Source organism: Brienomyrus brachyistius, unplaced genomic scaffold (assembly GCF_023856365.1).
Source record: "Brienomyrus brachyistius isolate T26 unplaced genomic scaffold, BBRACH_0.4 scaffold42, whole genome shotgun sequence".
In the NCBI taxonomy this organism is placed as follows: Eukaryota; Metazoa; Chordata; class Actinopteri; order Osteoglossiformes; family Mormyridae; genus Brienomyrus; species Brienomyrus brachyistius.
The window spans coordinates 2,585,799-2,603,688 of NW_026042317.1; the positions used below are offsets into that span (position 1 = coordinate 2,585,799).

Consider the following 17,890-nt stretch of genomic DNA (forward strand, 5'->3'; position numbering starts at 1 on the left):
ACAAATGAGAGGCATATTACAGCTGTGTTTTCTATTTTGCATCAAAGTTCACCATAGCGCAAAATGTGTTTTAATGAATGAGAATGTGTTTTGAGTTTTGCAAAAAGGGTGACTGAGATCTGCAAATTGTCTCTAACTAGGTGAACATCGTTTAAAGTTTTGCCAAACAAGTGACTGATTCAATAAATGACTGTTGGCAATTGGCAGTTTTGTTCCCAAAATGATTTTTAATAATTCAGCAATTCAGAAAAACTGTAAAATATTTCACTTATGTAAACAACATTTATCCCAAGGTGCTACAAATGCTTTTATTCAGCACAAACTCAGCACCAATAATCTGAGATCATTTAGAATGTGATTATTCTATTTTTTTTTGTTAAAATCTACTTTAAACATATACTTTTCAAAAACCTATTTTCAGTGGTGCTGACAAATTGTAAAAAAGCCACATTATAAACATTTCTAGCCAAGACGTTTGAGCTCTGAAGCTTATAGACATAGGGGCTGGCTACACAAAGGTGAATGAGACATTCAAAGAATTGCATGAGGTTTGATACTAAAGTGTTATAACTTTGAAGTGATTTTGGAGTCACCACACCTTTGCATACTGTCAATGGCCCATCAGTGTGGAATGTCTGTCACTGCTCCTCACACCAATCAGTTTGGAGAGGCAGTGGGAATTTTAGTTTATTTCAGTTGCTAAATTTCTTCCACACTATGAAACACTCACACTACACAGTGAGAACATGTAATCCCTATGCAGAGAGAGCAGGAGGCAGGATTCAACCCCCCAAACCACCCACCAAGTCACTGTCCTACCCTCATGTGCTTATTGCCATTACCCATCATTCCTCTGGGTTCTCTGGCTTCCCTCCCCATCACCCACCAAGTCACTGTCCTACCCTCATGCGCTTATTGCCATTACCCATCATTCCTCTGGGTTCTCTGGCTTCCCTCCCCATCACCCACCAAGTCACTGTCCTACCCTCATGTGCTTATTGCCATTACCCATCATTCCTCTGGGTTCTCTGGCTTCCCTCCCCATCACCCACCAAGTCACTGTCCTACCCTCATGTGCTTATTGCCATTACCCATCATTCCTCTGGGTTCTCTGGCTTCCCTCCCCATCACCCACCAAGTCACTGTCCTACCCTCATGTGCTTATTGCCATTACCCATCATTCCTCTGGGTTCTCTGGCTTCCCTCCCCATCACCCACCAAGTCACTGTCCTACCCTCATGTGCTTATTGCCATTACCCATCATTCCTCTGGGTTCTCTGGCTTCCCTCCCCATCACCCAAACACACTGTAGAGTGAAGTGGAGTTTTTAAATTGTCCATAGGTGGGAATGTGTGTGGGAATGGTGTGTGTCACTCCCCATCCTGGGTTATTCCCTGCTTTGTGGGATATGCTCCGGACTTCTGTGACCCTGCATAGACATAAATGACATTTCTCACATCTATCGTTCCAATAACCTGTACTTTAGGGGTCTGACAGGATTTTTAATCAGCATTAAATCTGGCCCACAGAACAACACATGACCATCTTAATGCTGCCTCTTTAGTAGATTATATGCATTTGGTGTTTTTCTTGAGCAAATCTGAGTGGGCTGCCTGAGCTGAAGACCTCCACATCAGTGCCCCCATGTTATTTGAGCTTGAGATGCCTGCTGAAGTGTATTAGCAGCAAGAAGATGAATGAAATTATGTGTCTTCTTCCAGTATCGCACTTACCAGGTGATGGCAGGTCGAGGAGGACAGCCTCTGGGATTCCTACTGTGTGACACCATGGGATTGGAGGCAACTGCGAATGGAGGGGTGAAAACTGAAGATATTGAGAGGATCCTGAATGGCTACATACCGGACGATTACCAGGTAAGAGCTGTGTATCTAAGCATGTCTAAAAAACAACTGCTATATGAATACAGGAAACTAAATCTCAGAAAAGCAAACGAAGGGGTGAACATTGAAGATATTGAGAGCATCCTGAAGGGCTGCATAAAAAAAAGGTACTGGGTAAGAGCTGTGTATCTAAGCAGGCCTCAGTAACAACTGCCATATGAATGCATGCATGTCTGATCCCATTAATGGCTTATAACAGTCACATGTTTACAGATACTGGTCGTCTTCTCCCTACATTCTCTTCTGACAAAATTAAATCTTATCCATTGATTTGTTCTCACATAAATCAGGAATTACACAGATGTCATATGAGATACACAACATTTTGCTTCAATTTCTCATGATCTCAAAGTCAGTGCATGTCTGTTTGTAATGTGTCATTAACAACGTTTTGTCTGTTTAGTTCAACCCTGCATCACCATGGCAACCTGGTGCTGGTCAGACAGAGTTACAAATTAAGGACAGAATCCACTGTGTGGTGTATGTGATAGACAGCTCAACATTAGGAATTATGGCTACAGAAATGAAGAAGAAAGTTGATGAAATCCGAAAGAAAACTAGTTTTCAAGGTTAGTGAGTGGGGAGGAATGTGGCATCTGTTATTGAATGCGTGTTGTTGGGCAGGGGTACATGAATAACACAGAATAATCACACAGGAACCTGACAAAGTAAGAACAAGAGCAGCTTTCTGGAATGGAAAATGGCAAACAATGTTTTCCGGGGCTTTGGCAGGAACAGTATTCATGCTGTAACTGAAGGAGCTCCTGGATGCTCCTCCACACAGAGCCGCTCCATCTGTGAGAAGCTGGAGGGCTTTCTGTCACATAGGGTCCACTTTTAAAGGGTTGGGACTGAAGATTAGGGTATGAACATGAGCTGAGCTGAACACATGTGGATTGAGGAAAGGCAGAGTGATGCTGGCAGGTGCTTCTGAGTAAGACAGACATCAGTGTGCTGATTGCTATGATGGCTTATTCCATAGAACATATAATATGTCACTAGTGAGACGTTTCTGTTGATGTTTTTAGATGTGCCTCTATTGGTGCTACTGACCCATGTGGACAGAGCGTGCCCGCATGTGGAAAAGGACTTGAAGAAGGTGTATCACAGCTGCTACATAAAGGATATGGTGAGTTTCAGGGTCTAACACTGGAATCAGTACTAAAAGCTTGCAGCAGACACAAACACCGTGAACAAGTGAGAGATAGCAGTTCATCTGGGTGAATGTCTGTGGGCTGTAGGAGGAAACAGAGTGAACAAGCAAACGTCACACATGCAACCAGCGGCAGGGATCGAGCCCACAGCCCTGGGGGGTCTGAACCTTTGGTTTATTATATTCCAATGGCTCACAAAACTTTATCTCAATTTTATTTTCTAAAACATATTGTCAGGCAGCAAAATGACCCTGTGGGTAGCACTGTGGCCTCACGCCTCCATAAACCAGGATCCTGGCTTGGGTGGCTCCTTCCTCAGGTCCTCTGTTTCCTGGGATTGGGGGTTATGGATGAATGGATGACAAATTTGTGTCCGAAATTTGGATTTACATTTACTGCATTTGGCAGATGCCCTTAGCCAGAGCGACTTGCATAAGTGGGTAGAAGTCTTATCAGTGATTACATTCTGATACTTATTCGGTAGAAGCCGGTTAATACTATCACAATAAAAAACTCTGTTGGCAAGTAGTACAATTCTTTGACATTTAATTGCCATCAGGAGCTTTAGAACTTCAGTTATACAGTGGTACCTTGGAAGACAAACTTACTTCATTCCAGAAGGCTGGTCGACTTAGGATTTAGTTGAGTTCCAAGTCAGATTTCCCCATAAGAAATGATGTAAATGAGTTTAATCCATTGCAGAGCCTCCATGTTTGCCTATTAAAACCTATCAACCTAGTAAACTAATCATACAATCATTCAACAACTGATAAACTCATAGAGATGTGAAAATCCACACATACAAAAGCAATAACCAGGAAATAAATGACAATGTACACCAGACAACTATAATATTATGTTTATATACATATTTATTATTATAATCATCATCATCACAGTTGTTATTATTTATGACAATAATAATGATGATGATGATAATAATAATAATAATGATAATAATAATAATAATGATTATAATAATTGCACTGTGCCCAATGACCGCCAGTTGCTGTAAACAGTAAAGTACATTTAACTAGACATGTCTGTATTATTTTGGTTTATACTTATTAATCCATTAATTCTATCTTTTGTATTTTAAATGGACAGAGTACAGTTATTATTAGTAGCGGAAAAGTATTGTGAGGGAACACAAAGCTATTGAGAGGAAACACAAAACAATTAAAAATATATTTTCTCACCCTGACATCTTTAGGGACTCAATATACTGCAGATGATCTATAGAAAAAAATCACAAATACATCACTATCAACAAATATGTGGTTTTATTTATGATGTATGAAATCAAAATCATTGGGACGCAAAGGAAAATGGCTCTTCGCAATTTTCTTTTAAACCGTAATCATAGGCTAATTGATTAAACATAAGTATTGATTTATTTCCATGACAATATTGTATATACAGTAATACTTGTTTTTTCACCCTGGTCTATTTCATTGCACATAAGGAAAGTCACAGAGAATAATAACCAAAAGGGTGAAGAATTTGATTTTGTTATGTTGTTTGTGGTTAGAAGTTAACGGTGCTTTTATTTTGAAAGATCAGTTTGTTGGCAACAAGACACGTTGCAAAATGCCATCTGTATGTGAAGTTATATGTCTGTCTTTAGAGATAAAAATATAACGTCTGTAGCCGTGAGATAATTCCGTCTCTATGCGAAAAGTTTAAGACGATTTGGCCCTAAAGGGCTTCCACAAGAGGGTCCAGCGAGCGCGTAGACAGGATGGGTTTTCTGCTCACGAGCGCATACACGCGTGCCTCATATTTTGAGAGTAATAATTTAATACTGATTGAGCAAGTGAGTATTGTGTAGAGTCAAGTGTATAGTGAGGATGATATTTCTGCTGGCGAGTGCATATGCAAGCATGGTTTTTATGTGCGTGTGTTTTGAGACTAATTAAACGCCATAGACCCTTTCGAAGTCCGAATTTGTACAGTTGAACGCTTCTCGACCCATAGAAGTTCTAGTAGGAAAGGGTGAGATCCAAGACATTGCATTGAAAAAAAATACAGGTTTGATATCAGAGTTATTCGAGTTCCGAGGTTCTACTGTACATTCACATTCAGCAGCATCTGCTAAAGGCAGATTTATACCATTTCAGTTGTGACTTATTACAACCCTGTTTGACACAAGTCTTGTGATACAGCAGCTGGAAAATATACATGAATGTATGTGTCTCTCTGCAGATCAACAGAGCTAGCGGGTGTCTGGGCATCCGACCATCAAATGTGATTCCAGTGAAGAATTACCATGATGAGAGTGAGCTGAATAATACCTGTGACATCCTGCTCCTCAAGGCCATGAAGCAGATGCTGGACTTTGCTGACAATTACTTTGACAACTGTGAGGAAAACACGAAGTAGATAAATTTACCATATTGAGAGGTTGTGCCGTTGCCTCAATCTGTCCATGTCCCTGTGTTTTACGCCACAGGTTAGGTCCCTATAAACCTGCATTAGGCTGTTTTTGTACCTTTCCTGACACTCAAACTTTTTCATAGCCTGGATTTATAATTGTCTTTTCACTTGAGTATGAATGATGCTTATATATATATATATATATATATATATATATATGAATGATAATAATAATAATAATTATTATTATTATTATTATTATTATTATTATTATATAATTGAGAAATGATTGAAACAGAAAATTTTGCTATGGTCTCAATTTTTCCAGGGCTGTGTGTGTGTGTATGTGTGTGTGTGTATATATATATATATATATATATATATACACATACACAGCCCTAGAAAAAATTGAGACCACAGCAAAATTTTCTGTTTCACTCATTTCTCAATTTATGGGTACATGCCTGTGTAAAATGTACATATTTTTTTGCAAACTCCAGCCTGGTTTTTCCCTGCTTCTCATTAATGAAGAGCTTCTTCCTTGCTTTATGGGTCTTCAGTCCTGCTTCTAGGAGCCTGATATGATCCTAACCCTAGCAGTGCACTTCACACCTACACGTAATGTTTTTCCCATTCCTTTTTAAGGTCACTTGAGGTCATCCTCCGATTTATGAGGCACTGCCGGATAAATTGACGGTCATCTCTGGCGTTAGAAAGTAGCTTCTACCTTCTGACTGTCTAGTTTTTGGTTATTGCCTCCTGCTTCACCTTATTCTTGTTTGTTGCTGTCTTAGAAACTTTGAGCCTGGAAGCAGCCTGCCTCGTAGTTTAGCCTCCAGCAGTAAACCCAGGAATAAATCAGGATTTAAAAATATAGAATGATTTCTTATTTTTTCCAGAGCTGTATAATTTCACATTCAGGTATACATTTTAACCCAGCACTAGATTAGATGCCATGCTAATAAAATTACCTGATGATTCCAGCATTGGTCACTTTCTGTCTCAGTCTTAAAATATATGCAAATATATATAAAATTATATTTATCACGGATGAGGAGTTTATTTAAAATGCTACATCTAGGGGATACCTCTAACATCTGACAAGATTTTACCTTGAGCCCCTCATTAGGGTTCATTTCTTAAGAAAAAATGGAGTTTTGACATTTGATCCCCTTAAGATGATAACTAAAAAACTATTTGCTGGGTGTTGTTCAAACTTTGTATGGGTGCCAACTGGCACTGATTAAATTTTGACACAGGTCACCCCAAAATTTAAGCAATGCAGCTTAGTGGCAGCAAAATGAAGGGTGAAAGCAGACTACATTTGATTTTGTAAAAAAAAAAAATGTTGGATGAGTTTTATTAATGTGTAACAAAAACATTATTTAAATGAAGATCTATGCCTGGTTTTATTTTCAGATAAATTGTCTCAAAAATGAAGCAGCAGCACCGTGTGGTAGCAAAGGAAGGAAATGACAGCTATAGAAGATACTCAGTCTTGTGAACACAATAACTCTAAAAGTATTTTATGGATCTTTTTCAAACAGCATAATGAAAGCAAAAAAAAAAAAAAAAAAAAAACAGTTGTAGTACTTGACATTTGATCCCGGTTGTATGATAACAGATAAAAGTAATTCCCAGATTCTTTTAAACCTTTCTAGACATGTTGTAAGGGCAAAAGGGGGGGGGGGCATCAAATTTAATGACGCATCTGGCATTGCATGAATACACTTAAAAGCAGATGGATGCATAGTGTTGTGTAAATTTGTTAAATGTTCTGTATTTATATATATTTATATATTGAAGTTAATTTATTGTTCAATCTGACATTCAAATTTCCCTTTAAAATAAAAACGGCCATTATTTAATGTTGTAGATTGGTTTAGGCACTGTTTAGTCACCAGCATCTTTATTTCTTCACTCTTATTGTTTCTACATTTATTTTGGAGTTTGCACTGGGGAGGGGGGGCACTGCCGGTAATTCCTGCCCAGGTCGCCACATGAGTGAGGACCAGCCCTGAATGTACTAGGTATAATAGGTATAAGTACAAATTCGGTGCTTGAAGTGGGCTGTTCAGAGAGAGGCTGTACCTAGCACCTCTTTGTCTCCCTTTTCAGAGAACCGGCAACATTTCTACTATGTTTGATTTGCTAGTAACGGTAAAAGATAACAAGGGGAGTACCGGCACTTGATTTTCCCTACTTCAAGCACTGTAAAAATCCATTTAAGAAACATTTTACTCCAAAGCCAGCTGTAGCATAAGGCATATTGAAAATGTATAAAGTATATTGTTAAAAAGGTTCATGCAAAAGGGTAATGGGTCAGTGTGTGGCTCAGTCGGTTAGGGCTCTGTGTCTGTAGTCAGCAGGTTGCTGGTTCAGATCCTGTGAACGAGGCCCTTAACCCCAGTTTCTCCAGGGACTGGTGGACCGATAATGAAAACACAATGCTTTCCTTGAACAGGTCAGAAAGTTGGTGTTGGGAAAATGGGAAGTGGGAGCAGTACCCCAGTGACAGAGGAGAACAAACCAGAGCTCCTTGGTAAAGCTTGGAGGGATGTTGTGTGGGACCACAGGTATGAAGCCCGTTTTTATCCAGCATAATCAACAACTTGTTTTGTTTATTTTTTACTAGCATCACATAATTTTATGGATATATGTTTAAAATATGCATAAGTTCTATAACCTTCCCCTCCCACACAAACACACATATAAACACTGGGCAGTGTGCAGCCCTGCAGGTTAGCTCACCAGCTGCTAACTGCATTTATCACCTACACTGCATTTATGTATCTCTGCTGGGTATCTTTTGCCTCATATTTAATCTGTCTGCTTATGCCCTAATTGTTAATGGTCTATTGTAATGGGCGTCTCCAATTGTAACAAGCTGTGCCAAAGCAAGTTTTATTTTATGTTGCAATAAAGATTCTGAAGATTCTGATTTTATGTTCCGCAGAGTGATGTCACCATTGGGCCCTTGAACAAGACCCTTGCATAGCTTTGGTTAGCACCTGTAAATAAAAAATAAACAAACACTTTCTAATAAGCATGTATGATACTTCATTAAGTGGTTTCAGTTGCAGATGACTAATGAGATGTAAAGGAAGCCATAGTAATATGCTATTATGGGATCGTTTATATTCCTTATGAATTCTGGCTAATCCCTATTTCCAATTCAAATGTCTGTTCTTTTAGCACACGAACTGATCTCAAGCAATACCTGCAAGATTACAAGCCCACTATCGATTCAGTGCCTCAGGCTCGGATTCTTCTAATTGGTCATATTACAGCTGGAAAATCAAGCTTCTTCAACTCCATCAACTCTATCTTCCGTGGCAACATTACAAGCCAAGCTGCAGTAGGAGAAATGAAAACCAGCCTGACCTTGAAGGTAATGAGACTGTCTAACTTCATTTCCTGGTATAACATTCGTGTATCCAGATGTCTTTATATGATGTTCTTGCTTGAGAGGAAGGACGATATTCTGTTATTTTTAGCTTCACTCTGTTTCAGTTGCTGTTTGTTATCCTCATTGCGATTTAGGAAGGGATTGATCCTATGGCAGGATATTTAGTTTGAACCTATGGAAAACCCACATAACACAGCAAGAACATGCAACCTCCACATACACAGAGCCAGAGGCACGATTTGAGCTTCCAGCCCTAGAAGTGTGAAGCTGCAGCACCATCCACTGAGCCACTGTCCCACCCTCATCATGTTCTTATTGCCATTACCTACAGGACATGTGGTGCTCAAATGTATTTTCCGTGATATGAAATCACATGGTACCGGCTGAGCACATAATGTGATTCTTAATGGTTATTAAATCCAATCCGCAGACCAAGTGATTGGTCTCCCTGAAAAATAAAAAACTAATCAGCAGTGTCACCAAGCTTAGTGAATCTCCTCACACCCCCATTTTAATGCTGGTTGTTAAGTCCATTATCCTTGTATTGTTTAAATAAAGTGGGTTGCCTGAGCTGAAGACCTCCTCACCAGTGGCCACCAAGTTACATCATTTTGAGATGCCTGCTGAACTGGATAAGCAGGTAGAAGGTGAATGACATCATGTGTCTTCTTCCAGTATCACACTTACCAGGTGAAAGCGGGCCGAGGCGGACAGCCTCTGGGATTCCTACTGTGTGACACCATGGGATTGGAAGCAAGGGAGGATGGAGGGGTGAAAATTGAAGATATTGAGAGCATCCTGAAGGGCTACATACCAGACAAGTACCAGGTAAGAACTGTGTATCTAACCACACATCAAAAACTACTGCTATATGAATACAGGAAATTAAATCTCATTCACGGATTGTTTTTGGCATAAATAATGTGCTGTTGTTACATAAGTGTCATATGAAAGGACTCACATTGCTTTTCGCTTGAGTTTCCTATGATCTCATAGTCAATGCATGTCTGTATGTCATTCACACCTTTTTGTTTGTTTAGTTCAACCCTGTGCAGCCAATGAAAGCTGATAACTCTCAGGCATGGAGCACATTGGCTCTTAAGGACAGGATCCACTGTGTGGTGTATGTGATAGATGCCTCCACAACTGGAATTGTGGACCAAGGAATGAAGAATAAAATTGATGAAATCAGAAAGAGAACTAACTCGGCAGGTCAGTGAGTGTGGAGAACAGGGAGGGAGGTGGCATCTATGATGGAGTGTGTGTCAGTGGGGGAGGGGGTGGATCTGGGGGTCACAATTCACAAGCAACTATTTATATACATGTTGTAATATGCTTTAACACCTGCTTTTCCTGAACCATGATTAATACTGAACAATCATACGGGAAAGTAGAAATGTAAGTTCACCCATGCGAACTAATGACTTTAATAATGTATTTGGATATTCAGTATGAACACAGAGAAGTTCAGTTTACCGGACTAGAATATGGCAAACTGAACGTTTTCCGTGCCTTTGGCAGACAACATATAATATGTCACTAGTGAGACGTTTCTGTTGCTGTGTTTAGAGGTCCCTCTATTGGTGCTACTGACTCATGTGGACAAAGCGTGCCCACATGTGGAAAAGGACTTGAAGAAGGTGTATCACAGCTGCTACATAAAGGATATGGTGAGTTTCTGGGTCTAACATTGGAATCAGTACTAAAAGATTGCAGCAGACACACACACCGTGAACAAGTGAGAGATAGCAGTTCATCTGGGTGAATGTTTATGGGCAGTAGCAGGAAACAGAGTGAACAAGCAAACGTCACACATGCAACCAGCGGCAGGGATCGAGTCCACAGCCCTGGGGGGTCTGAACCTTTGGTTTATTATATTCCAATGGCTCACAAACCTTTATCTCAATTTTATTTTCTAAAACATATTGTCAGGCAGCAAAATGACCCTGTGGGCAGCACTGTGGCCTCACGCCTCCATAAACCAGGATGCTGGCCTGGGTGTCTCCTTCCTCAGGTCCTCTGTTGCCTGGGATTGGGGGTTATGGATGGATGGATGACAAATTTGTGTCCAAAATTTGGATTTACATTTATTGCATTTGGCAGATGCCCTTAGCCAGAGCGACTTACATAAGTGGGTAGAAGTCTTATCAGTGAGTACATTCTGATACATATTCAGTAGAAGCCGGTTATGAATACTATCACACTAAAAAACTCTATCGGCAAGTAGTACAGTTTTTTGACATTTAATTGCCCTCAGGAGCTTTAGAACTTTAGTCGTACAGTGGTACCTCCAGTATAGTCCCTGGAGGGTGAAGAACTTGGTGGCGAGGGCAGCGGGCGTAGCCGGGACCTCCTGCTGGGGTGCAGCAGCTGCAGCAGGCAGAGGCGAAGGGAGCATCTCGGGCGGTGGACCTGCAGGCAGCGGGCGTAGCCGGGACCTCCTGCTGGGGTGCAGCAGCTGCAGCAGGCAGAGGCGAAGGGAGCGCCTCGGGCGGTGGACCTGCAGGCAGCGGAGGCGGCCACTCGGGCTGCGCGGCGGCCCGGCGTGTTCTCCGGACAGGAGAAGCTGCCCGGGGAGGCAGCTTAGCTGCGCAGGTGACCTCAGGAACAGCCGGAGAGTCCTCCTGTTCCCCGGCTGAGAGGGAGGCGGGGGCGAGTGCGCACGTCCCCAGAACGATCGGCGGGACGATCGCGTGCTTCTTCCTTTTTCGGGCCCTCGTCTGGAAGGGAGGCTGCGCGCTGTCCACAAAGGCAGACGGCGGGAGGACAGTCGCGGGCTCACTCGGAGCGACCCACCGCTCCGTCCGGAGCTCGGCCAGCTGCCGGAAGTTAACGCGCACCTCCTCTGCGAGGTGCGCGTCCTCCTCTAGGGACAGCTGGTCCAGGATGACCCAGCTCCGGCTGACGAGACCCCACGCCGGGGGATCTTCCCGGATGCCGGGCTGGGCGATCCAGAATAGCACCTGGTCAATGTAACCGGCGTATTCTTCCTCAATCACGGAAGGTGCTTTCTTCCTAGGGTCTGCCATTCTGTCACGCTTCGCCAGTTGTGCGAGTAAGGCGCATGGGCAGGCAAGCGGGCAGGAAGGAGGCAGGAGGTGAAATCGGGGTAAACGGGAATTTAATGGCAGCTACGGACGGGACAGGATCATGCAACCAAACTAACATCAATTACAGACCCTGAACTGAGGCAAGACGGGGACTGAAATAGACAAGACAACAGGGTACAGCTGGGTATAATCAGGGAAGCACACGTGGATAATCAGGGGGGCGTGGCACACATTTTGAGAGTAATAATTAAATACTGAGTGAGCAAGTGAGTATTGTGTAATACGTATAGTGAAGCGTATAGTGAAGATGATATTTCTGCTGGCGAGTGCATATGCAAGCGTGGTTTTTATGTGTGTGAGTTTTGAGACTAATTAAACGCCATAGACCCTTTCGAGGTCCGAATTTGTACAGTTGAACGCTTCTTGACCCATAGAAGTTCTAGTAGGAAAGGTTGAGATCCAACGTATTGCCTTGAAAAAAAATACCCGTTTGATATCAGAGTTGGTTGAGTTAAGAGTTATTAAAGTTCCAAGGTTCTACTGTACATTCTCATTTGGCAGCATCTGCTAAAGGCAGATTTATACCATTTCAGTTGTGACTTATTAGAACCCTGTTTGACACAAATCATGTGATACAGCAGCAGGAAAATATACATGAATGTATGTGTCTCTCTGCAGATCTACAGAGCTAGCGAGTGTCTGGGCATCCTACCATCAAATGTGATTCCAGTGAAGAATTACTTTGATGAGAGTGAGCTGAGTGACACCTGTGACATCCTGCTCCTCAAGGCCATGAAGCAGATGCTGGACTTTGCTGACAATTACTTTGACAGCTGGGAGGACGACACAGAGTAGATGAATTGATCATATTGAGGGGTTGTGCCATTGCCTTTCTCTGTCCATGTCCTTGTGGTCTACACCACACCTTTGTTTCCTGTAAACCTGCATTAGGCTCTTTCTGTACCTTTCCGACACAGAAACCTTTTCATAACATGGATTTATAATTGTCTTCTCACTCGAGTATGAATGATGCTTAGATATATTCTATACAATATAAATTCGATATATCCTTTATATATGTGTATCCCCAAAGAAATCTCCTCAATTATAGAAGTACATATGGACTTGATGTTTTTCCTAGACAGCCCAATCTTACAAGAGAAAAAAAATAGTTGATTTTCACAGCATTTTCTTCCCAGCCAATGCCTTCTCTAGTTAAACCATAGAGGCTATACCATCTCGCGTAGTCACTGGCTAACATACAATAGCCATTTCTGTGGTTTTTTTTCTCTTGCCCTATTCATCACAATCGTGGTGAATTAAAAAAAATCTGTTAAGTCAAAAACAGTACTGTGTCATGCTATGCAAATATACATCCAGCACCATTGATCTACAGGGGAGTGGGCGGTACCAGGAACTACACCGAAAAGGGTATCACAACAGTCCTAACACCTTTCCGCATATGCTAATCATCCAAGGGCAGCACTGGCAATTAAATACACCACCAACAATTAATTATTGTTATATTAACTTCTTTCATTAAGAAGTACTGTTAGGTTTTACAGTGTATACACATGCTGTCTTATCCATTTTGATTGTGACATCATCCTTTGTCCATGATGTTCGGAATTTTGGAAGAGGAATCGAAGCTGCGATCAGCTCAGCATCCCCCAACATGTGCCCAGAACGCTTCTTAATTCCAGTCTGTAGCATATCAACAAGAGGCTTGCAGTACTTCAGCTGCATCTTGACTGTCAAGTTTGATGGTCAGGAGGTTGATTGTCGGAAGTAGCCACCCCATTTGGGCATTAGATTCCGCTTGCAGAATGTTGGTTGCCCGGGCGACAGGGTTCATTACAGCAGCATACTCAGTAAGGAACGCAAGTCGGCTGGGTTGAACCTGTAATGAAAACAAAACAAACAGCACCGCAATTTTAAGTCTACCTTTACATTGAATTAAATCAGAATATTATACAAAAAAGAAAACTGAACACATTCATTTTAATTAACTAATAAAACACATAGCATATTTCTTACTTACATTGGGACCTTTAGGCCGGTGCACATTACTCCTACTGCCCCCTCACCCTTGTCTTCGATTATCCTACATAGTCTTTCCACTGCCAGGAACAAGGAATTCCACCTTGTCTTATTCGGTCGGAGAAGCTGGAGGGAACAGTGGACCTTCCACATTTGTTCCGCAGACCATTACACTTGCTAAATGTAGAATGGTACAATTTCCTGTATGCTTCACTGGATGTTGCATTTATGCCATCTTCTCTAGCTACTAGGTTTAGTAGATTACAAGCACAGCGCTGGTGTTTTTGCAGCTGGAATTCAAAACTGTCTTCTTCATTTAGAAGTGCAGAAGTATCAATGAAAAAAAAAGGTTTGGTTCCTGTTGGTTGTCAGTCATGGGTTGGTAGGGATTTTTTTTTCTTTCCCAGTGGCAGCTGTGGATAGGAAATTTATTTTAGTTTTTACTTTTCTTTACAGCAGCGATGCTATTTTTTCACAACATAGCTTACCTGTACTACACGTACTCTACCAGCTTTTGTGTCCCAGCATGTTACACTCGTGCACGCACACGCACACACACATGTACATGTAGGGTATACCTATCCTTATGGGGCCCGCTCATTCACTTCTATGGGAAAAATGCTAACGCTAACTGTGACAACCTTAACCCCCACCCTGCCCTAACCATAACCACAAGTAACCAAGCAAAATACAAGAGTTTTTGCATTTTTAGTTTTTTCATAGCAGTCACTGATCTTTATAAAATAGAGTTTCCTGGTCCCCATAAGGGAAAAAACAGATATTTATCATGTTATGGGGACATTGTGTCCCCATAAGGATAAGTATGCCCGCTCTCTCTCTCTCTCTCTCTCTCACACACACACACATTTTCATATGAACAAAATATTTAGTCAATATGAATGCTTCAATGTTATTAAAATGTGCTGTACCATTTTAAATGTGTGTACCATTGGTACTGAAGACATCTCAGGCAACATTTTAGCTAATACCTTTAATAGTATTAACCTCAATACTCTCACAACCTTTCTTAGGAAAAACCTTAAAAATAAAATTGAACATTTCAAAACGTTGAATTTTAACTCTCTAGCATTGAAATCGCTCACTTGTGCTTTCCATATGGTCCAGCCACAATGTGCTTCTTGCCAGCTGAAATGCAAACTTGGCAGCAGGGTAAGACCGTTTTAAATTGTTCCAGCATCTCGAAGGAACAAACAGGCACGCTTAGGTTCACTCAAATACACTTTAATAAATAACACAAAATAACCTCGCATTTAACAGCAATACCAAGATATCGTATCAAAAGCAAATGCAAAATAATCCGTACTACCATGAATATCGAATTATTATATATATAGCTAATAAGAAAAGATGCAAAGATACAGTAGGAAAATAAATATATATATAGAAAAGAAGCAATGAAATATAAGAATTATTATCACGAGCAGTGATAATTATTCCCAAGAATCAATGAAAGGCATAAGCAGTTGCAGAGCCATCTACACTCAGATGTGCTATAATCACCCACCTTCACACACGGACCGGGGAGCCCCTTTCAGTCCTGGCAGGAGACTAACACGTGATTCCTGAGAAGTGCCGGGCGATGCGCGCTCTATCCCACGGCTGATCTTCGGTCAACACCGGGATCTCCCCCTTCCTTTATACTAATTTTGGCGCTGCATGTGGGCCGGGGTCAAGCTGGCCAGGCTCACCCCTCCCCTCAGCCAATGCGCTCTTAATTCTCCAGTTTTGTCTGGGTGCTGCTGCTTGCGGTTTCAATCAGAAATGATAAGACAAGTGTCCTTGAGCAACGCTTTCCCTCTTTCCTGAAGACAAGTGTCCTGTGAACCGATCAGGGGCTTACGAAACATATTGCGCAACACTTTCTCTTGTCCATAGGAAAACCCCTCAGAAAAACAAGGTAAGTATCCTTGAACAGGGCGAGCATCCCGTGAAACAAATTAACAAGGTAAGCGTCCTTGAACAGGGTGCGCATCCCGTGAAACAACTTAACAAGGTAAGCGTCCTTGAACGGGGTGAGCATCCCATGAAACAAATTAACAAGGTAAGCTCTCAATGTCATGCTTGAAATCCGGAATTAGATGAACCCGAATGATCTTGCTCAGAGACTGAAGGAAGACCTGCAGAAGTGTAATCATATTTTTAACCTTTCTAGTTTTTCATATAAAACATCATGTTTTTTAGGTCTTGAAAAATAAATATATTAAATAACATTATATGGGAATATAAATGATGAAGAGTTTGCTACATACCGATGTCGAAGATAGAAATGAATATAAAATTCTTTCTTATTTCAGGTAACTGTGGAATTAAAATTGGACATCGGTAGGCCTGGGAGGTTGGCATATTGGGTCTGTGTGTGTCTTAGGCCTTAGGCAAGAAGAGATTGTTTTGAATACTGTGTGATCTCGCTTCGAGATAGCTGCCTGCAGTAAGTTCTGCAGACCCTGAGGAAAGCTCGGGCCTTGGAGAAGCAGACAGCGGAACAAAGGGGGGGAGAAACCACTTGCAGGAAGAGATTCGAAGCTGCCCCAACTGGTGCACAGCGAGTTATAGCTTTATACAATAGTTATGGCAGACAATATATAGCAAGCTATGCGGTAGTGCAAATGTATAAGTAATCATGTTAATCATATTAATCATATGTTAACCATATATTGGCAGTGATTCAATGACAATATGTCAATACGTTAATCATTAATCAAAGGACAACCAAGTATTTACAGTGATTCAATGTCATGTAATCAATATCTATATTCATATCTCCAGTAGGAGCCTAGCAGTCGAGACATGTTCTGGTAAACTGAGCAGAATGGGTGGACTTTACCTTGCCACCAAGGTGAACCAATAGAATTCGAGAATTGTGTTTGTTATACGTTTGAGCTCGGTTCATTGGTGTTTTGTGACCAATCAGGATTTAGACACCCTTACTGTGGAGTGGGAGTTATGGTTTATCAACTGGTTGCTCGGGGAACTCCGGAGGATTTGGTAAGGAATGCCAGAGTGTGATGAGAGCGCTTTGCTGAGTTGCTAGAATAAAAGAGATTTCCTTTACCTCATCAAACTGAGAGGTCCGACTTTTATTCTAAGTATTAGATTTAAAATTTTTCTACCACAGTTGTCGCCCAACGTGGGGCAGCTGAGTTCTTTGTTTGTTCCAGACGATGGGGTCCTGCGATAGAAGTAGGTAAGGCGTAGAGCCTGATGGGACCAGATCCAGATGAGATTGAGGATTGGCCCAGTCCCTCGTCAAGGAACAACAGAGATCACGCTGTCCCAGAGCTGAACATTCCTGAGACTGATTTTGCCGGACCTGTGTTGGTGAGGTAAAGGCTTCTCTGTTTATTAATTTTTGCTGCTGCTTTGCTTGATGCTGAAGGTTATGTTGTGATAGTGTGTGAGTGTGTGAGAGTCCGCCGTGACTGTGGGATCCAAGCACGGGGAAGCGCTGAACGCGGATAGGAAGGCCGTAGGGAGAGCGCTCATCCACCTGTAATAGGGAAAGGGTGCGGTCCAAGGGGAAACCTGAGTGACCTATTACGTGGGTTAGGTGGATGACAAGACCTTGGGAAAGTCCGTGATTTTGAGTGGCGCCACTGTGTATTTGTGTGACGGGGCACAAGACGGCAGGGAGGCTGTCAGACAGCAGGGAAGCTGTCACCCCGCAGGAGGCCAGACACGACAGTGAAGGCTTGGTGCATTAGGGGCAGAGGACAGGGCGGTGTGTGTACTGTGTGGCGCAGCATTGTATGGCGGAGGCTGGACAGTGAATGCATTGGATGCAGTAGCACAGCACTGCGTAACAGGCCAAAGACGGGTAAGATTCCTGTGTGTGGACAGGGACAACCTAAGACAGGCGCTGTCGTAGACCCCTGACTCCAGGCTGAGGGACTGTTCGGGGTTTGGTCCACTCTCGGTCCCACGGGAGTATAAAGGGTGTAT

At 42.0% G+C, this 17,890-nt stretch overlaps 1 protein-coding gene across 2 annotated transcripts in view; it reads left to right on the forward strand.

Annotated features, from left to right (window-relative positions):
• The window catches only part of LOC125722763 (uncharacterized), a 38,239-nt gene extending 24,850 nt beyond the window's left edge, over nt 1–13,389 (forward strand). The window contains exons 4-13 of one of the 2 annotated variants that reach the window (XM_048998962.1): nt 1,722–1,874; nt 2,305–2,470; nt 2,930–3,030; nt 5,261–5,417; nt 7,896–8,007; nt 8,627–8,822; nt 9,516–9,668; nt 9,881–10,052; nt 10,410–10,510; nt 12,569–13,389. In XM_048998962.1, coding sequence (XP_048854919.1) covers nt 1,722–1,874; nt 2,305–2,470; nt 2,930–3,030; nt 5,261–5,417; nt 7,896–8,007; nt 8,627–8,822; nt 9,516–9,668; nt 9,881–10,052; nt 10,410–10,510; nt 12,569–12,745 — 1,488 coding nt within the window. In that variant the 3' untranslated portion in view covers nt 12,746–13,389. The remainder of the gene's footprint in view (nt 1–1,721; nt 1,875–2,304; nt 2,471–2,929; nt 3,031–5,260; nt 5,418–7,895; nt 8,008–8,626; nt 8,823–9,515; nt 9,669–9,880; nt 10,053–10,409; nt 10,511–12,568) is intronic. The other variant, XM_048998963.1, reaches the window with a different exon arrangement.
• Nucleotides 13,390–17,890: the final 4,501 nt, after the last annotated feature.